The following is a 24,602-nucleotide window of genomic DNA, read 5'->3' on the forward strand; positions in this document are numbered from 1 at the left end:
AGTCAATATAACTGAATTTTTCAAGAATACAACAACAACTGTGTAAATTGAGTCAAGATTGTTCTTTAACTTGTTAGGAACTTTAACAGGAATTGATTGGCATCTTTAAAAGCCACGTCACCTGTCTCACCCATGTCAGTCTGCATTGTGCCCGCCACACAAAATAAGGTGTGAACATCCGACCACTTCATTCTGTCTTCTAACATATTTGTGCCTAAGCATGGACATTTTAAAATACACATTATTTATTTTATAAATAACAACTTCCTTTGATATTTTAGTTATATTTCAGTTATGACAATATATTGAGTTTTCTTCAATGTGTACATGTTGGCTAGATTATTTACGATTTTCATCTGGTGGTAATAAAAGTTATGTTACAAAAATTTTGTCAAAGAAGGGGGCATTGGTCTTTGTACGTGTACAGGCAGATGAACTAGGCATTTGGCTGGTGATAACAGAGAGAGAGAGAAAAGGGAAAAGGTCAGCTGAAAAGCAGTCCTGTCCACCAGCAGCTGTGGCTGGGAAGGAAATGGAAGCTCTGGGAAGAATTCTCTAGCATTCAGGCCTAGGTTGCAGCCTGCAGCTCGATAATTGTTCTCACTGCAGCCACTGTGTCCTGGACATCCAGGAAACCAGTAAGTGCCGTCAGTCTTAAATGGTATCTAATACAATTGCTTTTATTCTAATAAGAGCAGCTCCTAACTGAATGATAAATGTTTAGATAGAAAACACAGGCGCAGTGAAAAAACATAATTTGAATACAAACATGTGTTGAATATATTATGTCTGGCTGTCGTTTCAGGAGTATGTTTAGAAATCTCTCCTCTTCTCATTGGAGAAGGGATTTCTTTTTCTGCCCGTTCCTGGAAACTACAATGAAAATGGGCTGGAAATTTTCATGCATTAAAATGATTGCTGGATTTTATGAAATTTTCACTTGTACTTTAAGAGACAAGGTCCAAGAGGAAAATTTTTAGTGGGGGAATTTCTCCTTTTATTTCTGTTATCATGAAACATTGGCTTATCTGACTTACTGTGTGACTTGGGTGCCCCGGTGTTTAATTTCCTCTATAGAAATGTATTTGAAAGTATGTTCAAAAGAACAAGTACCATGTGAAATGAAGACAGACTTGGTAGCCGTGGTTCTTTCCCTGCTTAGAATGAATGAGTGTTTGGAATTAGTTTTTGAAGAGCATCTATCAAAGTTTTGTCTAACATTCTCTGAAGGACTTCGTACTTTGTACCACCATCAAAGAAAGAGACTTTCTACTTTCTTTAAGTTACACTTCATTTGCTTTACAGAAATGTATAACGCTCAGTGAGTAGGAGTCCTTTCCACCTGTGTGTGTATATGTGTATGTGTGTGTGTGTACATGAACACAAATTTAAGGAAAGTTGATGCCTTATCTAATGCTGATAAGGGTTAGACACCAAATAGAGAGTCCTTATAATATACTACTAATTATATTTTGGTTGCAATACGTCCATTCATGGTTTAGGTATTTCCAGTCTCCATGATTCCAAACAAGGAAACTGAGACTCAGAGAGCTTAGGTGACATTTCACAGCTATTGGGGACAGAGGAATGACTGACTGGAATCCAGAGTAGAAAACTTTCTTCTTACCCCTAACCCATGCCAAAGTTGCAAAGCACTATTTCATTTATATTTCCAATAAATTTTAAAAAAATCTTAAGGTGTCTAGAAAGAAAAATCTGTTTAAGGACAATCACTTTTGCTGCTCCCTTCACTCTTTTTCTTGGAAAAGTCAAGGAGGTTCTGTATTGCCTTGGCCGTTGGGACTGCTTTCATTTCTGTATTTTTATTGGTCCTCTGGGGTTCCCATGGGAAGGTCCCAGTCGGGGACCTCTTCTCAGTGGCTGTGATTACAGAGCAGGATTACACCCACTCCTGGAGGTCAAGTGGCTTTTAGCCCAGTGCTCCAGCCGGTGCTGCTCTGGGTCCCCCTCCAGCCCGGGCGTTTGCATCTGACACGCAGGATACGGGGAGTCAAGGACCAAGGGAGAGAGCATGTGGAGAGATATTTTAAATTAAGCTCCAGAAATAGAGCTGGAGACGTCAAGCCACTCACAGGAAGGAAGAATCATTTTTCAACAATGTGTTTTAAGAATTGAAAGATTAAAAATACAGTGCTTGTTTTTCTCTTTCTGACTTACTTCACTCTGTATGACAGACTCTAGGTCCATCCACCTCACTACAAATAACTCAATTTCGCTTCTTTCTATGGCTAATATTCCATTGTATATATGTGCCACAGCTTCTTTATCCATTCATCTGTCGATGGACACTTAGGTTGCTTCCATGTCCTGGCTATTGTAAATAGAGCTGCAATGAACACTGTGGTACATGACTCTTCTTGAATTATGGTTTTCTCAGGGTATATGCCCAGTAGTGGGATTGCAGGGTCGTATGGTAGTTCTATTTTGAGGTTTTTTTTTTTTTTTTTTTTTTTTTGCGGTACATGGGCCTCTCACTGCTGTGGCCTCTTCCGTTGCGGAGCACAGGCTCCGGACGCGCAGGCTCAGCGGCCATGGCTCACGGGCCCAGCCGCTCCGCGGCATGTGGGATCTTCCCGGACCAGGGCACGAACCCGCGTCCCCTGCATCGGCAGGCAGACTCTCAACCACTGCGCCACCAGGGAAGCCCTATTTTGAGTTTTTTAAGGAACCTCCATACTGTTCTCCATAGTGGCTGCACCAATTCACATGGGTAAGCTGGGACGAAGTGAGAGAGTGGCATGGACATATATACACTACCAAACGTAAAATAGATAGCTAGTGGGAAGCAGCCGTGTAGCACAGGGAGATCAGCCTGGTGCTTTGTGACCACTTAGAGGGGTGGGATAGGGAGGGTGGGAGGGAGGGAGACGCAAGAGGGAAGAGATACGGGAACATATGTATATGTATAACTGATTCACTTTGTTATAAAGCGGAAACTAACCTACCATTGTAAAGCAATTATTCTCCAATAAAGATGTTAAATATATATATATATATATGTAAAAAGGGAAAAATTCATGAAAATGAATTACCAAAAATAAATAAATAAATAAATAAATAAAGGATTAAAAATAGGAAATCCAAGATTCTCCAAATTGGAAGTTAGGAAACTCAAGGAGACATAGTTTCTTTATGTAATTAGATTTATGCAAAATAAAATTAAAGGCATCCCATAACTTACTTAATGGATAATAAGTCCTTGACTGTCTGACTCAGAAATCGGTTTGTTTTGCAAGGATCCTTTAATCAGCTCTCTAGGAGGCCGCTGTCTGGCAGACAGCTAAAATACCTTAGATGACCAAGAGTTGGCTGGAGGAGCTGTGTGCTGCACAACTATTTTCCTTAAGGCGGTCTTAACGTTTTAATCAGTCTCAGTCTCAAGATTGGACATGATTGATGTGTTTCCCTTCAGAAATGTACAAACTGGCTACAAAGCATTGGCAAGGCGAGGACACCTGGGGTCCACAGCCCGGGCTTGTCTGAGGGGCGTGGCCTGGGGCAGGTCGCCAGGGTGGTAGAGTGGAGGACTGTGCTTTCCAAACTCACCCTGCGACATCACAGAGTGACTGCAATGAAGGAACGTGCAGAGCGAATTCTTTCCTGCAGTCAAAAGTCACAGCTTTCTGAAAATCTAACACCTAGAAGAGTTTTCAATATGTTTTGAAAGATGAAGTGTCACGTAAGTGAAGACCCTAAAAAAAAAGCTTGGGATTATTTTGTACTGTTGAACAGCAAGTCCTTTGGCATTTCAGGAAATACTACAGAGCCTCCTTTCTTTATCCTTGAACTTAAATCTTGCCTTTCCTTTGAAGATGAGTCCAGCAGCGAACCTCCATATTGGTCATATCTGGTGCTGGGGCTTTACACAGCAGCCCCTCTGTGGAGAGTTCTGGCGTCATGCGGCTGAGGACCAAGCTGCTGGCCACCAAGGACCGCCAGCCCCCTAAGACGGTCCTCTCTCAGACAAGGGCCCTAGAAACAAAGCCCTATTTACCCCCATCAAAGGCCTGCTTCATCCTGAACAAAATCTGCAAGCTATGAGACAATCTATTTTTCAAATTCTCATAGAGTCAAGTCTTAGCGGGGACAAATCTCTCAGGTGTTTCCTGTGTCATCTAGTTTTATTTTGTTTTGGCTGATCGGAAACAGAGCCACTGGGAGAAACCCTCAGCCAGCCCTCCCACAACTGTTTGTGTGGGAATCGGTGACCCCAAGACCCTGTGATCGACTCAGGGCAGACATCTTGGTTCCCTCAGCAACCCAAAGGATGCCTGGCACGCAGGAGGGCGGCAAGCAATGCTTACCACAGTGCTTCTCAAACTTGAGAGTGCTTCAGAGTCAGCCCTGGAGGGCTTGTCAAAACACAGATTGCTGGGCCCTACCCCCAAGACTTCAGACCCAGGACCTCTGGGCTGGGGCCTGAGAACCTGCATTTTTAATAAGCTCCCAGGGGCTGCTGGGCCTGCTGGCCCATGTATACTACACTTTGAAAACCTCTGGCCTAAAGATTCAGGGTTCTGAAGCTCAAATAATTTATCTCTGGGTCAGCTCCTTACCCACACCCCCAACTTACTTGGCAACAACAGGGTAAGCCGCTGGCACTTGCTGGAATTTTCCTACAGGATAATACTGAAACTCTCTATTCAGAGCCTTATTCCTTTAGGTTAGACTTTGGTCCATATTAAAATGCAAATGCTCTTTGGAGGAGGGTCAGGAATTTATTGGACAAATATTCGTTGAGCATATTCTAGATACCAAGCACTGAACTGAACCCTGAGGATTTGAAAATAAAAACAGTTTATCAGATACACAGGAGCTTATACTGGGGGGAGACAGTTGGATAAATCAATATTCACAGTTCTCATGAATTAAGGAATAATGATGTCTACTTAAAAATAATTACCAGGCAGTGTCAAAAGACGGACTACAGAGAGGCCATCAAAAGGGGGATGAAGGGACCTTCCCTGGCGGTCCAGTGGTTAAGACTCTGTGCTTCCAGTGCAGGGGGCGCGGGTTCCATCCCTGGTCAGGGGAAGTAGGATCCCACATGCCACACGGTGTGGCCAAAAAATTTAAGAAATAAATAAATAAAATTAATTTTAAAAATGGAAATGAAGGAGGTCAGGCCGGAGCCCCGCTCCGGGGTGCAGGGCCGGTGAGGGCTACCAGCCTGGTGACTCAGCAGAGCCTCAAGAGCAAGATCATGCCCTCCTCTGTGAGGGGGCTTAGAAAGGCAGGACGGGGAGAGAACGTGGGGTGCCTGAATGCCTGGAGAGGACAGGGGAAGGGAATACCTACAACGGCCAGAGAAATAACTGGGAACAAGTGCTTCAGAATTCGGCCCAGGTCCTGCCTGGGAAGGAGCTCATGGGATGGGATTGATTGTGAAGCTGGAAATAAAGCTGAAGCACAACTGAAAAGGAGCGAAGCAAACAGAAGCAAAAGCAAAGCACTGGGAGAAACTTAAACAGAAAACACTGGAAAATAATGGGAGCAAGAGACCTTGCTTCCCAGAGCAGCGCAGAAACTTCCAGGAAAGGCAAATGGTGCCTGGCATCGAATGGGTCCAAAGCTGACACCCGTGGCAGCTTTTTGAGAATTAGAAAGACGTGCCCTCTCCACACAGACACATTTTAACAGGGACCCCTCTGGGCAGGTGAACTAGAAAGTGCCACCCCCCTGCTCCCACCTCACCCAGGACGCTGGGAGCTTACTCAGCAGCTGTGCCCCCACCAAGGCCTCGAGCCACATGGACTCCCCATCACTGCGACCAGCGTATTGGGACTCGGCATCACACCCAGGGTGACCGCCGGGCCCTAAAAGTGTTTCATCTACTTCTGGGTTGGTAGCAGCTGGAGGAAGACAGCAGGCTCAGGCCTTTGTAGTGACGCCGTGGGATGTGTACTTGGGGAAACTTCTCTGTGGGTTCCCTTTGGCTGCAGAATAAGACGGTCTGAGAAATGAGGGGTGCTCCGGATAAGAGGCCCTGAGCGAGCGCTCCGTGCAGTCAGGTCTTTGATCTGCGAGGTACCGTCCTGCTCTCAGAATCTGTGGCTGGAGCAGATCCACCCCAGGCATGACCCCAGTCATTGATAGGGAACAACTGCGGAGAGGAAGCCTGGAAGTGGATTTATTCAATAAATATTTATAGAGCGGCTCATCCTTTCATCACCTTGCTTTGGGACAGCTCTTGACTGTTCACAGAGTGTTTTTATGTTTCTTCTGTAATCAGTCCTCCGTGGCGGCAACCATGTAAAGTAGGTAGGAACTATCATTAACATTTTACAGATGAAGAAACTGGATCTCAGAGAAATTGACTTACTAAGGTCATATGAAGGAGGCTTGGCAAAACAAGGGCTGGAACCGGGCTCTTAGGACAGGGTACTTTCCACCATTCCAGAAAGTGCTGTGGCTAATAGAAGAAATGCAAAAGCCCCTACAACAGCACCATCAGCAGAAATATAATGTAAGCTACATATAGAATTCTGAATTTTTTGGAGGGGAGCTAAAAAGAAGCAAGTGAGTTTAATTTTAATAAGAATATTTAATCCAGTTGGTCAAAAATATTATCAATTCACCATGTAGTAAATATGAAGCAATATTAATGAGGTGTTTTCATGGTTTTTTTTTCATACTAAGTCTTTGAAATCAGTGTGTATTTTTTACTTAGAACACGTCTCAATTAGGATGCTGGATTTTTATTAGAAATACTTGATCTGTATTTAGATTTCATAAAATTTACAACTGAAAAGTAGATTCATATACTCAAGTTGGTCCAAGCATACTTAAAAGTTTTCCGATAAGTAAACTGAGGATAAGTTTTTAAGTTAAATTTACATTAATTAAAAATAAATAAAAAATTTAAATTTAGTCCCTCAGTGATCCTAGCCGTATTTCAAGTGCTCAATAGCCACGTGTGGCTAGTGGGCCTCCCAGGAGCCTCCAGTCTAGTAGACCCAATACGTAATTTGCTCTATGTGTCAGTTAATTTAGCCTTGTCCCTTGATAACCATGTTAAAGGTTGGTCTTCTCCATCCTTGCCCATCATTGCCCATCTCTTGCGGTGGCCTCCCCTGACCTAAATTAAATCTATTCTCACTTCCTCATTCCCACAGCTGCTTGCTGTACCCACTCCAGAAGATGGAGGCTGTCATGGCCCAAGAGAGGTGATATCTTTGTAACAGTAGCTCGGTAACTTTTAGGATAGAAACAGAGAAGAAGCTGGGAGAAAGAGTGGATTCATGAACGGTTAGGACAGCGATATATCTAGGTGCAACCTGAGGAGCCTTGTGGAACATCTTTGACTTACACAGGACTCTGGCCGTCAGAAACTTGGTTCCTCTGTTTTCAAAAGCAAGTCCATCTTGATAGGGTCTGACCATCTAAATTCTGGTTGGATTTTCATAGTAGTAGAAATGGCACTCCGTTTCTCCCAGGGGGAAAAAAATGTCTTCTTATCTGAAAGTATAAGCAAAAGTGTATCGCATTCACTGGATTGAGTTAAGAGCATTGTTCCTGTGTGGTTTTTAGGAAGACTTGAGTAATGATTCATTTGCCATCTGTGCATGAATATGTGTTTGCCTGTTTCTTTTCCTACACGTGAAGCATCGGCCAAGACTGTGCTGCTTTGAGGAAGAGCATCTCCTGCATCTTTGTTGTTCTGTGACCCCATTGGACCCAGGTCCTTGGGACTCGGGGACGCTGCAAAATATTTGGCAAATATGAACTATGGGTGTCCAGCCCCTCATTTTGTCTCCACATCATTGGCGCCTCAGTTCCACTGAACACACAAGCAGAAATGTTTCCTTGTCCCTTGCTTCCCTTGCTTTGTTCTCACGGGGTTTAGAGGTAAGGGTTGAGGTAATGAGGGTGCAGGTCCAGGCTGGTTGGTGAAACCTGACCCAGAGGCAATTTGGTTATTAAAGTCATCTTCTTAAACTCTTGAAGTTAAGATAGTTGATGTTAGCTGCTGGGAATGCAATCCTGCCAAAAAGTCAAGCAGGAGCCTGTCTGGCCCCTCAAATATTTCACAATGGGAAACTAGGAATGTGTCATAGCTTTCCAGGTTGCCAATTTCCTTAAATGCACATACAATTACAACTCATTCAAACACTTCTACTAACAAGTCAGAGAAGTATTGGGATGAAGAAGCATTTCCCACTAGTCCCGGGAGATGTCCAGCTAAATAAATGATCCACAATCAGATAAGCTTGAGAGACGCCACTGCTTCTCTTCCCCTATCAGAGACTCATTCAAGGCCAAAAAAAGCCCTCTTGCAAGGAAGCCTGTTCAGCTTGGTTTGCCTGGAGTTAACTAAACTGAATTGATTGTGAGACTTACTTTTTCAGGGAACACTTGTGAATCGCTCAAGAATTATTGCTCTCTGAATTTCTATGGTACATGATGATTTTAAATAGCCTACTTCCAGCCTCCATTAAGTTTTTAGTTATAAATTTTTTAGAAGGCCATCAAGGTTAAGCAAGTATCCAAGGTAGCCCGTGGCATATCCAATATATAAAAATGACCAACTTCTGATATTTATCCTTCATTCATGCTTGACTCAGTAATGTTAAATTTTTAATGTTTTAATAATTTCATAATCCTTGGAGATATTAAAAGAAACTAATCGTGCTGATCTTAGAAACCTGAACTGACTTGTTATATTGTTGTTGTGTTAGATATGTGATTCAGCTCCAGCATTCCACAGAACAGAACATTCTCAGATTGTGACTCCATTAAAATCTAAACTGGACTCAGGTAAAAGGCATTCATTCACTTAGTCAGTGAGTCAGTCATCAGTTAAATCAGTCGAGAAATATTTTTTGAGGACCAAATAGCCATGAACTAAGGCCCTAGGGAAACAGAAATGGAATATACAAACTGCCCTTACCCTCTGAGTGCTTACAGCCTAGAAAGGAACACTAACATCACGCAAGTATGAAAGGTAGAGAGGGGCTTCCCTGGTGGAGCAGTGGTTAAGAGTCCGGCTGCCGATGCAGGGGACGCGGGTTTGAGCCCCGGTCCAGGAAGATCCCACATGCCGCGGAGCGGCTGGGCCCGTGAGCCATGGCCGCTGAGCCTGCGTGTCCGGAGCCTGTGCTCCGCAGTGGGAGAGGCCACAACAGTGAGAGGCCCGCGTACCGCTAAAAAAAAAAAAAAAAAAAAAAAAAGTAGAGAGAAAGTATAAGAGATCTGAGAATAAATATCAGATCTACCTTTCCCTCTCTAAGTTCAAATCTCTGTAAACTAGAAAAGGGTGTAAAGGGTAAGGAGCCCACACTTCATCCAGAATGACAATATCCTTATTATTTAGGAGAGTCACATCCCAAATGATTGGTTATAGCATTTCCAACAATAAAATCAATGGCCTAAATGTGAAATTAATTGGAAGTCACAGTTCTAATACACTGTTTTGGCGATTAGGCACATTAGATTGAATTGTTTAGAATGCCTAATTATTGTGTCTGCCACACTCATCTGTTTGAGTCATTCCTAACTTTTGGACTGCTGCCTAGATCATTTCTGCAGTACAGTTGCAGTTTCGCATTCTTTTCTCTCTTTTTTAATGCATAACTTTCCTCACTATATTCAAAGCTCAAAGCTCTAAACTGCACTTTCGCGAATTCTAGATAAGAGCCAAATAGTTTGTTAAAGTGTTGATTCCATTGAGTTTGGGTGTAAGTTGATATTTTATTTGTGTTTTGCAGGCTCAAGATTTAAAAGTGCCTGTGTGAAGTCACTTTTGCTGGAAACCACAGCCCGGGATCTTTTGTGTTATCGTGTTTTGCTATCAAATACACATTACCCTGACCTTACGAGTGGATGAAGATACCTCAATTGTCTGGCTTTGCCAATTGCTTGATTTCGGAATTTTAAAAGGTGAAAGGAAAGAGAAAATCCTGCTAAAATCTGAACATCTAAGTGGCTTATTTTCCAGCACCGTCAATAGCTGCGAGCATCAGAACTAAATAGTCTCCCAAGGAGTGCCATGATATTGAAGTCACTTTATTAAAAACAATTGTGTCTGCAAAACGATCAGGTGACTCAGACGTTTGTGGCCAGAGATGACACTGAGCATGCTTTCATTGCGGCCCGCAGTCTTCGAGTGGGGCATATTGATTGATGAGTGACCGCCTGCCAATAAATTCTCTCCTCACCCTATTTCCTGGATTGGGCTTCTTTAAGCAATTTGTCACTTACCTTCAGACTTACATGTGGGATTTTTCACAGCAATAGTTTTGGAATCATTGGAACTTGATTTGATTTCATCATTTAACAGAAACGAACAGGATCCAAATTATTTTCTCATCATGGCTTTGAATGTTGCCCCGGTCAGAGATACAAAATGGCTGACCTTGGAAGTCTGCAGACAGTTCCAGAGAGGAACGTGCTCCCGCTCTGATGAAGAATGCAAATTTGCTCACCCCCCCAAAAGTTGCCAGGTTGAAAATGGAAGAGTAATTGCCTGCTTTGATTCCCTAAAGGTAAGAGAATGCATTTTACGTGTCACATCAGTGCCACATTGGACTTTCAAATGGAATATTTTTTCATTGTACTTTTACAGACGTTTGACAATCGATTTTAGATCCTGTTTTCTTATTTGTGGTGACTATTGGGATATTTTCACTCAAATTTTTTCATATCAGATATATATATGAATGTTTTACGGATCCATGTTTAAATTAAAAATACATGGTGCTGTATTTTTGGTCTGGCATGACATTCATGTACCCAAGAGTTTTAAATCAAAGTCTGGCTTGTGACAACTGAGGATAAATATTTTATTAACGTTTGATCTTCTGGAGGTTATACAAAGGTGAAGAAATTGAATGTGTCACTTTTATGTGCCAGTTATTCTGATTCACCTCTTGAAGAATTTTCTACTCTTGTGGCTTTCTTTCTTGACCAAGGGTTTCCTAAAATACTTTACTTAATAGGTTTTTCACTCTCTTTGACAATTTGTCATGGCTAACAGAAATTATTAAGTACACACACAGTACTTCTTGAGAACCTACTATGTGCAAGTTAACACATAGCACATCAGAGAAGAAATGAATGTGATTCAAGATGGTATCCTTGGTGATCTCACTGTCTGGTAGGGAAAATACAGCAAATGGCTACAATGCAAGACAGAAAGGGACACATGCCCTGAGAGAAGGATAGAGGGCAGACTTCTATGGGGATCCATAGATGGGAGAGCTGGCTTCCAGCTGATTGTTTCAAGAAATGTTTTTGGAGGCTGTGGCACCTGAGCTGTATACTGAGTTTGGTGGAGCCTGGGCTTGAAGAAATGGGAGAATTATAATGAAAGATCTAATTGAAGGAAATGGGGATGCCTTAGCCCATAATGCTTTGAGGTTGATTTTGCCCTAAGATTATGGATTCTATCAATCCCTGACTGTCTAGGACAGTTCTAATATCAATGGATATAGGTAAGATACATAGCTTAAATTAAAAAAAGATTTGGGAAATCATAGTGCTGTGAGTTTACAAAATAGTGACCTTAGTCTTTTCTTGAGTATGAAGGGACTGGGTATGTTTTTTGGAAAAAAGTCATCTTAAAGTAAAAAGACTTTTAAGTGAAAATTGAAATACAAGACTTCAAATCATATATTAAAGGGAAAATGTGTCTATAGACTAAAAGCAGAAGAATTCATTTATAGCTCAATAGAATTATTTTAAGGATTAAAATTTGAAAAATTATAGATATGTGATTTTCCTCAATAACTACCCCCATTTTCTTTCTTTTTTATCTTTTTTGTCTAATCTAAGTTTATTAGATTAGACTTTAAAATTATAAATCATTTTGTCTACACAGAAATGAATAGATGGATAAATCACAATTCATATAAACTATAACAGCATAAGCACATTTTTATATTAGTATTTATTTTGTTTGTAGTCAAAAAAGTAAACAAAGTATGTATTTGCTTCTATGATTATCACCAATGGAAGCATTCACTATAAAAAGCAGTGTAGATTGAAAACTAGAGCATAAGAACTTTAAGATAGGGAATCAGGTCAGAGATGAGAAATTCATCTTCCAGGTCATCCCCAATCTCTTCATTTTATTAATCCAACCCTTCTCTGGTTAGATATTTACTATTAAACTGAGATTTTAGCAAGTTTCTTAAAACTTTTAATTCTTCGACTTCCCTGGTGGCGCAGTGGTTAAGAATCTGCCTGCCAATGCAGGGGACATGGGTTTGAGCCCTGGGGGTCCAGGAAGATCCCACGTGCCTCAGAGCAACTAAGCCTGTGCGCCATAACTACTGAGCCTTCGCTCTAGAGTCCATGAGCCACAGCTACTGAGCCCGTACGCCACAATTACTGAAGCCTCGTGCCACAACTACTGAAGCCTGCACGCCTAGAGCCCATGCTCAGCAACAAGAGAAGCCACTGCAATGAGAAGCCCGTGCACCGCAATGAAGAGTAGCCCCTGCTCACCTCAACTAGAGAAAGCCCACGTGCAGCAACAAAGACCAACACAGCCAAAAATAAATAAATAATAAAATAAATATTTTTTAATGGTTTTGGTTCAAGGTGTTGGAGTGTGTGTGTGCCCACGTGAATCTGAAATGCACGATTTCAGATATTATGATGTGATAATGTACAGGACAGCTTCACACTTTAAGAATTCTTGGACCCACCAATTATACTTCCTGCATAAGAGATCCATTTCGCTATCATGACTTCTACTCTCCCTTGTAAATCAACTGCTTCCCCTTTGTGGCCTCCCTTGACACTATTCAGACCTCCATATACAGTTGATTCCTCTAAGTATGTGTCCTTGTACAAGCAGGTAAGCTTCCCAAAGGCAGGATTGTGTCTTATTCATCTTTGTGCCCCAGCACCTAACATGGTACCTGGCACATAGCAGAAATGCAATCATAACCATTCAAAGTATGCATAAACTAAGAAAGAATCCCCACAATTTTTCAAAAGGGATTATTGATGCCATTGGTGAACTTCAGACACAGAACTTCTCTGCATGCGAGTTCACCATTTTCTTTAAATATTTCCTTTTACAGCCTCTCCTTTGAAGTCTCTCCTGCTCTTTTCCCCCAGGGCATGCTCCTCGTTCTTTTACCAGTCTAAACTGCCTGCCTATTTTACCTCTAACGCCACCTCTTCCTCCCCTTGCTCCCTAACGTAGATGCTCTCCGAGACTCAGTGTTGGTCCTTCCTAGGTCAGGTTCAGTGATCAGTTCTGAAAGCGGACCTGCACTCAAATATTCAGTTCCCACCTCTGTGCTGCTCAATCCCAATTCTGCGTGTGTGCCCTTTCCTTGCCAACTTTGTGGCTCCGAATGCCTACTGAACACCCCATGTGAATGGTCCATTGTCCCCTGCAGTTCAACATATCTAAATCCACATTCTTCATCCTGTCTCCACCCTGAGCCATCATCCCACTCCATCCTTATGCCTTGTTACCCCAGCACAAAATCTTAGGTTGATCCTGACCATCATGCCAAGCACCCTTAGTTTTGTTTTTCTCTTCTGATGTTCTGGTTGTAGGGAAGTATACATCTTTAAGAATTAATCAAAACTATGGAATCTTTACCCAGAAAAGTGGTCATACCCTCAGGCTACTGCAAACAATCTCAAGATCTCAAAGGTTTTGTGTTGGCTTCTAAGAGCTATCTCTGGACTGTGAGTTAAGGAACTCTCATTCATGGAGAAGTCTGACACATTAAGGTGGGCACAAGAAGACCAGAGGGTCATTAAAGATACTTTTTGATTATTTTCCAAGTTTTCCTAGAGCCAAGATTAGCGCCAAATTCTTCCTAATGCTCAAGATATTCTCTGCTAAGGAATGATATACCTTTAGCTTCCAGGACAAAAGGAGGGCCATTACTCCCTGTCTAAGAGCAGGTGGAATCAGCTTCAGTGCCTTCAGTAAGCAAAGGAATGAGGATTCTCAAGCAATGCAGCATCTGCCTAAATGTCTTCCTTAGGGATAGCACATCTGTGGCATTTATGGCTGATGCCACTTTCCTAGGGACACAGCTTCCACCAGTGAGATACCTACATTCTAACACAGTTTAAAATGAAGAGTCAGGGACTCCCCTGGTGGCACAGTGGTTAAGAATCCACCTGCCAATGCAGGGGACACGGGTTCAAGCCCTGGGCCAGGAAGATCCCACATGCTGTGGAAAAACTTCGCTCTAGAGCCCACAAGCCACAACTACTGAGCCCACGTGCCACAACTACTGAAGCCTGCATGCCTAGAGCCCGTGCTCCGCAACAAGAGAAGCCACTGCAATGAGAAGCCCGTGCACTGCAGTGAAGAGTAGCCCCCGCTCATCGCAACTAGAGAAAGCCTGCACGCAGCAACGAAGACCCAATGCAGCCAACATAAATAGATAAATAAATTTTTAAAAAATATTTTTAAATATTAAAAAATAAATAAAATGAAGAGTCAGACAAGATAATCTCTATGTTAGTTTCCTAGGGCCGTAGTAACAAATCACCACAGACTGGGTGGCTTAAAACAACAGGAATTTATTATCTCCCAGTTATGGGGCTGGAAGTTTGATCAAAGTGTCCTCAGGATCACGCTCCCTCTGCAGCTCCTACAGGAGGATCCTTCCTTGCCTCTTCCAGTTTCTTGTCGTGCATGCGTTCCTTGACTTATGGTAGCATTACTCTGATCTCTGCCCCCAGCTGCAGGTGTCTGTCTTTCTGTGTGTCACTTTTTGCCTCATCTTCCCTCTGAGTCTGTGTCCAAATTTCCCCTTCTTACAAGGACACCAGTTATATTAGGTTAGGGCCCCCTGCTTCTCCAATATGACCTCATCTTAGCTAATTATATCCACAATGACCCTATTTTCAAATCAAGTCACATTCTGAGGGACAGGGATAATTCTATTTAAGATTTCAATATATCTTTTGGTGGGGGTGGAGGCGTGGAGGGGGACAACAGAATTCAGTGCATAACAATCATGTCCGAAGATCAGAAATCAAACACTGTGGTCTCATTCAATGATCCCAAATTGGGTTTCAGAGTCCATCTCCACGCACTGCCCTGAATAGCCACTAGCCATCACCGGAGCTGGCAAAAGAGAGGAGGCTTAAAAAACTCCAGTTTTTGATAGTGAGTAAAAGAAGGGATGATGATAAACTGTCATTCTATGATTATAATAGTCTGTGTTTAAAACACGTAAGAATAGATAAAAATAATTCACAGAGAAAAATGGCATAACTTACTTCTCCAAAAAAAAACTAATGGAGTAAAATACTAATTTTAACCTTAATTATATTGTTCAATAATTACATTTGTTTGTTATTCACTTTGCTTGGGCAGTGATGTTAACTTCTGCTAGTCTGTGTAGCAGTTCTTAGGAAACCATTTCTTTACATTTATCCTAATAAACGATTTGTTTAATATTCTATTTTTTCCAAACATGGAAATAGCATTTTGTCAGTATACTTCTTTCATTCAAACTCTTGTTTTTATTTTAGGATGTTTTTAATACAATGACATTGGCAGCAAAGATTTTAGGTAAAAGTCCTGGCCTGAGAATCTATAGCTGAGCCCTGGCATTTCTGCATGTAAGCTTACATCATTTCACCTCTCCCAGCTCCAGGTGACTCGTCAGTAAACATTCATTCATTCGTTTGTTTATTCATTCATTCCCTCTTTAACTAAACAAGAGGTACAAACTCAAAATCTGCAGGAACCAGCAAGTAATATGAATGAATGACTCAGCACTCATGGCTGGGGAGACCCAGGGCTCGCTGGAGACAGCGGGAATTTAGCTGAAGAGCACACAACCCCTCTAAAGATGGCAGCTGCCACCCAGCCACAAACAGCTGTGGCTGGCCTGGTGAGAATCCTGGAGATTTTTTAAAAAAGAACCAGAGATACAAATTTTGATGTGAAGTTTCCCAATTTCTAAATCTTGGCAACCAATTAAAATATCTTTAAACCCCAAAGTTCAAATAAAACACACCTACAGGATGCATTCAGCCTGAAGACTGGCACATTTAACGTCTGAAATAAACAAACCAATACTGATCCTGTGACAGGTGCCACTAAACACTGGGAACAGAACAGCATCTACAGCTTCTTCCATCAACAGAGCTAATTGAGGGCAGAGTAAATTTATAAACTGCTCTTAATCATTCTTGAAAGACTTGATTCACACTGCTTTGGTGACTCACCCTCTGGTTTTCCCCTTACCTCATTGGCCACTCCGTCTCTGTCTCCCTTCCTGAATCTTCTGCCTCGTCCTGACCTCTAAATGCTGGCATTTCTCCAGGCTTGATCCTTGAGCGTCTTCTCTGCATTTGCTCACATCCACAGTGGACAGTTACCTGACTCTTCTGGTAACTCACCAAGCATGTTCTTGCCTCAGGAGCTTTGTACTTTCTGCCCAGAAAACTGGACTTCCCTAGATGACCTTATCCAACCCAAAGGCTGTAAGCGTTTTCTATATACTGAATTTTTTTAAAATTTCTACCTCTAGGCTTGATTTCTCCCCTGAACTCTAGACTCATGTATCCAATTGCCAACCTGACATCTCTACCTGGATATTCAAGTGACATCTCAAATTTAATATATCCACTAACAAGTTCTTGATTCCCCCTTCAACCTGCTGTTCCCATGGTACCTATTCTCAGTAGATGGCACCATTTATTCAGTTGATCAAATAAAACATCTTGAAACCCAGCCTGAATCTTCTCTCACCATTACCACCATATCCAATCTCTCAGTCTATTCTATCAGTAAGTCCTATTCTCTCTGCCTTCAAAAGATATCCTAAATCTGAGCATTTTTCAGCACTTCTATGACGACTGCCTTGGCCCAAACGACCATCGTGTCTCAAATGGATTGTTATAATAGTCTACTGTAGCTTTCACTTTTGCCACTTCCTACTCTAGTGACCCATAAGTCATGTCACTCTCTTGCTCAAAACCTTCCAATAGCTGCCCATTTCATTTATGAAACCTGAAGTCCCTAAGGCCCCACGTGGTCTGCCCCCTGCTGCATTCCTGGTCCCACTGTGCTCCCGTCAAATTGGCCTCTTTGCTCCTCAGGCCTTTGCACTGGATGTTGCCTCTACCTGGAATGCTCTTTCTGCAGGTTACTATAAGCCTCAGTTCTTCACTTTAGTCTGGACTTCGCTTAAATATCACACATCCATCCACAAAAGCAACCTCAGAACTTGTCCTTAAGGGATGTTATCTGCCTACGTATCTCCTGCTTGCCCGTGTCCACTGCTAGAAGTTAAGGCTGTAAGGCAGGGGTCTCATTGCTCTTTCCTTGTACCTGGCAGCTGCTGGGTGTGCAATTATATTTAACAGTGAATAAGTATATCCTTAAATCTTACACTTTAAAGTATCACTGTTCCAACAAAATGCAGATCACTTTTTTGGCTACCTATTATTCATTTTTTTCTGTTAATCTACAGACAGAAAACCCCTCAAAGTTAAAGGCTTTGTACAAACAAGTTCTTTGATTTACAATCCAGAAGGTGTTTCTGGATCATGTTCATGGTTTTGACTGCACTGATAGGCAGGTCATATGGAGACTTGCCCACAAGTGTCAGCTATTAAAATTCCTGGACTGGCTTGTTGGGCCACTGTGGGCACCCACCTCAGCCCTACCCAAAGCCTGGCCATAGACTGATGCTGGCATTGGACAACATTTTCACTAGTCTTCTACAAAATTAGGACATTGAAATACATTTGTGTATCTTTTTTTGGTTTGGTTTTGTTTTTATTGTGATGAGAACACAACAGGAGATCTACACTCTCAACACATTTTCAAGTGCACAATACAGTATTGCTATCTCAGGCATGACGTTGTACAGCATCTAGCATAACTGAAACTGTATGAAGTACATTTTTTCATAAAGGTAAATTCTTTAAAGGTTGCTTTTTTATTCTGAGACTGTTTGCTTCTTGTTTTTTCCTGATTATCATAATATTCCTTTCTTTTCTAAAATGATTGTCAATGGATGTGTTTTGTTGTTCTGTTTTCCTTAATGTCCTTACTCAGCAAAAAAAAGTGGGCAACTCTATGTCAGTTCCCCTCTCTTATGAAATATTACTGCTCCATAAAATTCATAAAAATATATACCACTTGGTCTGAAATTCCCACCATCAGACTCACTTCTTTGAGTCACACAGGAACGTCTTCGTCATTAGAAAGTCACTGTTGAGTCCGCATTACCTGAGAGGACTCTCGAACTTTTTTCTGTTAGCAAATGAGGACAGCTTGATCTATCAAATAAGCTAATTTTAATCTTTGGTGGGGAAAAGAGCCTGACCAGAGACTATGAGACCTAGAACATACTTGTTTCATTGCACAAGAGCAAGTCTCTAGGAAGCCAAAGACAGCTGGCATTCAGTGTCAAGTTCTAAACCATGGCAGGGGCTCACCTCTGGGGCTGGGGAGACCAGGGTTGCTCTAGGGGAGCCTCACCAATAATGAACTTCACCTGTTTTACAATTTCCCCATGAACTGACCTGCTAATGCTAAATAGAATATTCTTTCCACTTGGTTTGGTTCAATTTCCTCTGGCTCAAAGATTATAGTCTAGTATGTACTACTCTTTCTCAGCTCTGTTTTGACCAAGAAGGATAAAACTGATAGAGGACAAATACTCCCCTGAGCACCCACCCTTGGGATTCAGGGAGTAAGTGGATGCTGACATGTTTAACCTTTTTTTTTTTTTTTTTTTTGCGGTATGCGGGCCTCTCACTGTTATGGCCTCTCCCGTTGCGGAGCACAGGCTCCGGACGCTCAGGCCCAGCGGCCATGGCTCACGGGCCCAGCAGCTCCACGGCACGTGGGATCTTCCCTGACAGGGGCACGAACCCGTGTCCCCTGCATCGGCAGGCGGACTCTCAACCACTGTGCCACCAGGGAAGCCCGATGCTGACATGTTTATTTGTGATCAACCTTACCTAGCCATCCTGCCTGACCAACCAGCATTTTGGGGATATGACTGATAAGACCGTTTACTTATAGACTGAGGTCATGTATCCATAATGAATATTAAGCCCTGTAGAAGATGAGATACTGCCAGGAGAAAGAGGAAAAGAACGTGACTCCGAGGCTTTAACCTGGTTAAAGCAAAACAAAATGACTAGAGGCAACTTGAGGCATGTTTATATATTTCATTTAGATTCCTATCATCTTACTGGAGTATTTCATATTCTTCTAAAAATCATTGCTTATAATTTTTGATTGAATATGATATGGACACTAAGGTACATTTGTAATCAATCTTAATATGAAGACTTATTTGCTGAAAAGTAGAATACAGTTAATATAGCCTGCTTAAAAATGCCCATCTGGTCCACTTCTCAAATCTCATTCGGAAGAATATTTCAAGAGCTCCCAGCCCTTAGTAAAATCATTAAAAATGACACTGAAGATATCATTTCCACACCTGCTATGAAACTAAGCACTGACCCAGATGCTCAGGATCTAAAATTAACCAGCAGCAGCCTCATTTGAGTGATTTAATTCCCATTGCTTCTCTTCCATTCCCGTTGGGTGCCTGAGTTGTTAACAGAAACAGTGATACTGGAAAATATTGGGATAGCAGAATACTTAATGAAGGATTCTAGTAGATCCAGACGTTCTGAGTGCTGTATAAAGCTGAGGCGGAAGAAATTTCATATCCTAGAGAACTTCAATATCTTTATTCATTTACGTATTCTACAAATAGCCACTGAGCTACCCCTAAGTGCCAAGCACGACGTTTGGTGCCTAAAAAAGGCACAGGAACCTTGTTCCCGTGGAACTCACAGTCAAGTGCAGGAAACAACAACAAGAGAAAAGTAAACAAACTAATCAAATCATCACAATTTATCAAGACTGTTATTCCTTCACGAAATGCTGAGTGCCCACAGACTGCAGGCATTCGGCCAGGCACTTGCAATACAGCACCATGTAAAAGCCCACAGCGTTCTTGACCCCATGGGGTTTTCAGTCTAATGGGAGTGACAGAAAACAAATGGGTAGAAACACTGCCCCTGCAAAAAGTAATTATTTTTAAGTTGTGAGAAGTGCTGAAAAGGAAATACAAGGTATGTGGATAGAAAACAATGCGATTGAGGAAGAATTTAAACAGAAAGGATGGCCTGGGATGCTTTCCCCAAGGAGGTGCTTTCTGAGCAGAGACCTGAAGGGTGAGAAGGAAGCAGCCACGTGAGGAGAGAAGAGCTTCCCCCGGCACAGGGAAAAGAGAGCCCTAAAGCCTGGAGAGAAAAGCACTTAGCCAACTTCTGGAAACAAGAGGTGAGGGCGACTAGAGCATGACCCATCGGCCAGCGGGAGACGCACCTGAGACAAGGAGTAAGAGAGAGACTGTGTAGGAGTTTGGATTTTATGCCCCGTACTAAGATTTGAGCGAGAGGATGTTTTGCCTTGTGAGAAGGTCCTCTGCCTGGACAAGGAATTGCAGGAGGAGGCTGGGCCGGGAGCTTAGTGCGTGAAGCTTTGCATTGTCCCGGTCACTGCCAATGCCACCCAGGTGAGTGGTGGCGGCAGGGATAGAGAAGAGTAAACTTAAAATAAATTTTGGAGGTAGATATTATTAGGAAAGATGCATCCTGATGGCGTATTAAAAGGGCCAATGAGTATGCATCGTAGCCTCGTTTGTTCCTTTATGGCACGTGGAACTGATGGTTTGGAGAGGGAAGTTACCGTTCCCTCTGGAGAGTTCATTTCTCCTGGTCCTGTTTGCCCTGCTGGCTATTTTATTCTTAATGTTCTCTAAGGATATTCTCTATGTGGTCACTCAGGAGCTGGGTGGGAACCAGAGCTCCCGGGAGAAGCTAGTTTATTATCTGAGTAGTGGTGCTGCTATGCAAAATCAGGCTGCTTATCTGGAAAACCCTTCTAAATGTGCCTTGTATGATTGAAGTTCCTATTACTTTTGGTTTTCCTTTGGTCAAGTCTTGAGATTGGCTTGAATTTCATGAACTTTTTCTTAGACGTTTTACACAGAAAGTTCTATTGGATCATTTGTTTTTCAGAATTATTTTTTATTACCAATTTCAATCCTAAATTTAAAAACTTAGGTTATTTTTACATGGCATTTAAACCCAGTTCTTTAAGTACATTGCAGAAAGTGTTCCTTTCTCAGAGAGCCCTATGTCCCCCAAATTTCTAAAATCTCTAATTGAAGTAAAAGTAACTTTTGGATAAGTGGTTCAATTTCTTCTTTCTTTATAGATTTTCTTCTCATTAAGTTCATCTTAATTTATATTTTTCTCAATTATTTATTTTACTCAAGTTTTCAATTTAATCACTAATTTATTTTACTCTGTTATAAGCCTTAATTTTATCTCTATTATTAAATAGTTTAAATAATTTATTTATAAATGTTATTATATTTTTTCTTTCTAGTTTTTTCTTTGATTAAATTTGCCCGATTTGCCAGAGATTCATCTGTTTTATTTGAAGAACATGTTCTTGGTCTTAGCTATCAATCCTACAAAAGATAGGCTTATTTTTTTCTCATTATTATGTTTCATTTTTTTTATTTCTACTTTATTATTTCCTTTCTCACTAGCTTTCCTTAATTTCTTTTATCTTTTTTTCCTAAATTCCCATGTAGACTGTTTAGGTATCTTCTCATAATTCTTTTCTTCAAAAAGCATTTAGAGCTGTGAATCACTACATAAAATAGCTTTGCCTCCATCTCATAGGTTTTTGTTCAACAACGTTCTCACATTTGTTATTTTCTAGTTTGCTTATTAACTCGTTTATTATTTATGTGACTATTTCTAAAATGTCCAAGTAATTTGAGGTTTTTTTCCTTTAAAGTTCTGATATTAATTTCTAGTAATATTTTATTATTAAGATAATGGAGTTGTGCAATTTTTACTTTAAAAATGCACTGAAATATCTTATGGTTCAGATCATGATCAGTGTTTGTAAGATTCATTTTCTGTTTTTAGGTGCAAAGTTATATCAGTGTATAGATATTTATACAAACATTCAATAATTCATGTGCTTTATGTCCTTAATTGCTTATTTTTGTCTCCTTGACCTACCAGAGAGTTATGTAATTTTGAAATTTTAATACAACTCATGTGTTTCCTTATATTTCTAGCAACTTTTGCTTTTCATGGCCTGACACTATGCTATTCTGTGCCTAGTGTTCCATGACTCGTGGCTTTTTTATGGTTTTACTTGTATCAATATGCAGTTGACCTTCTGTCAAATTTATTCTTTAATACAAATGTACCATCCCTGCTTTTTTTCTTCATGCTTTCCAAATATAGCTTGTCATTCTTTTATTTTTAATTGTATTATGTATTTATCTCATGTAAGCATCATTTCTTCAAATTTGATTTTTAATTTGAATGAATTTTGAAGTCTTACATGTCTTTGATATTTAAAAAAGAAAAAAAAGCCTATGTAACTATCTAAGGAACCCCTTCATCTTTATTTTGAAACTTTTATCAGGACCTACTGTACCCTCACTATTGACTTTGTCAGATGATAGAATTGCACCAAAAGAGATAGAACTCATTTATGTCTGGTGTTCCAGATGGACTAGAAACACTGGAAATAATAGGCCTTCTGGCCATATTTATATAATAATAATATAGTCTTGTGGGTTACTGTCTGACATCTCCAAAGATCAGGTTTGATGGAGGTGGAGACATCAAGCAACATCTGTGTACTCTATCACTTACATCTGGGAGCAGGCCACAGCACAGTGCAGAAGATACTTCTTTCAAAAGAGAAAGACTTTAATCTCCCTAATCTTAAACTTTTCCAGCTAGACCCCTGCAGTATCTGTCTCCCTTTTGTCTCTACCTTCTTCTGCTAACTCCAAAACTCCTCACCAGTCAATCAATGGCTCTGTTCAATATTGTGCCATATTCCTTGGGAGTTCTTGCCCTGAGGGATTTTATAAAATAACTGAGACAAAAAGCCATGCAAAATTAACAATTAAATACCAAACTATTTGGTACCAATTATTAGAAGAAGAGGCTTTTTTAGAAAAGAGAGAGAGTAATTGGCTGTAGTAGGCAGCGAAAACGTGTCACAGAAGACAGCTTTATAGGGTAGGTAGAATTAGCTCAAAGGAAGGACTGATCTTCATGTTGCGTACCCTACATCCATGGCTCCCAAATGCTTTTCCCTTGGGAACTTTTAAAGGCACCTGTTCGGTAGGTCTGGGTACAGATCCCAAGAATCCGTATTTTTAGAAGCTCTCCAGTGATTCATATGCACGGCCAAATTTAGAAAATATTACTTTAAATGATCTCATCCCACACTCTGAAACTGTTCTTATGCTGCATAAATCTATTAGGCATCCCTGAAGGTCTTACTTAAAGTTTCCATTTGTCTTCCAAGGTTCCAATAAGGCACAAATGCTGTGATTTCTCACTGGTAGCATTTTCCAAGTCAGGATTTAAAAAAAAATAAAAACAGGCACCTGTTCTATAGCCTTGACATCTTATTCCTGTGCCAATTTTAATTGCAATGTTCAACCACACAACAGCCTATAAATCATTAGTCATAACTGTAAACTGTAAAACAACAACCAATCCTAGTTAGTCCCAGTTTAAAATATTATGGTGCCATTGAGAGGGGAGAACAGCCAGCATGTGAGATAATGGGGAATTCTGAATAAGGGAATGAATCGGATATATTTACTCTGCAGAAAGAAAGATTCAGAGAAGACATGATAGCCTTCTCCAAATATTATAGCTGGCATGTTGAAGAGGAAGTAAACTTGCTCTAGGTAAAGAGTGGAGCCAATGTATAAGGTCTGTAGAGAGACAGGTATTCATTTAGTATGAGGAAAAAATTAATAAACGTGCCTGGTAGGATAAGAGTTCCCATCTCAGGAACTGCTCAAATAATGCAAGCCTGGGATTTGTATTAAATATCCTTTAAAAAGTTCTTTTATATGCCAGAGATACTATGAGACAGTCCCATGCTGAACTAATTACTAAAATGGCCAAGCCCAGCAAGAGAAATTTTCCCCGGTGTCAGTGCTGGAATATTTGGTTGCCTAACAACCAGTAAATATCTATGATGCAATGGAATATCAACAGTTTGTGTCTGAGTTGATTGTATAGTTCCTAACACCACACTTGGTTCATTTCATTGACGATAAATATTCCCACTACAATTTGTTATGTACCAAAATGGTGTAGAGCTGCAACTTGCCCAGTTCTAATGTTTATCAAACACTAGCCGGTCATAATGCACACAATGGAAATAGATGTTGCATTCAGACAGGAGGTGACGCGATAAGACAGTGAGAACAGAAGAATCGGGGGATCTGTAAAACTGTTAAAGTTAAATCTAGTTGCGTCCTTAGAGTGATGGTAGAAGTTTTATCACGAACTCTTCAACTTTGGAATTCCGTGGATTTTTCATAAGTGACTGATACCATCATTTAAAGTATAGAACAAATTTTAAATATATAACATGCTTTAATCAGTTAACCATAACTTTCCACTCACAGTCTCCTAGGAAACCAACAAAATATATCTGGATAGTTTAAAAGTTTGATCTCATTTATAAAGGGTTGCTTTACATTATAAGAACCCAAGAACTGTTATTTGTCAAACTTCCACATTAAACA

At 40.9% G+C, this 24,602-nt stretch overlaps 1 protein-coding gene across 5 annotated transcripts in view; it reads left to right on the top strand.

Annotated features, from left to right (window-relative positions):
• Window positions 1–24,602, top strand: part of MBNL2 (muscleblind like splicing regulator 2) — a 153,636-nt gene that overhangs the window by 41,679 nt on the left and 87,355 nt on the right. For all 5 annotated transcript variants that reach the window (XM_081214894.1, XM_081214890.1, XM_081214892.1 and 2 more), the window contains exon 2: window positions 9,729–10,505. In XM_081214894.1, coding sequence (XP_081071020.1) covers window positions 10,332–10,505 — 174 coding nt within the window. In that variant the 5' untranslated portion in view covers window positions 9,729–10,331. The remainder of the gene's footprint in view (window positions 1–9,728; window positions 10,506–24,602) is intronic.

Source organism: Mesoplodon bidens (genome assembly GCF_964165515.1).
Source record: "Mesoplodon bidens genome assembly, chromosome: 17".
NCBI lineage: Eukaryota > Metazoa > Chordata > Mammalia > Artiodactyla > Ziphiidae > Mesoplodon > Mesoplodon bidens.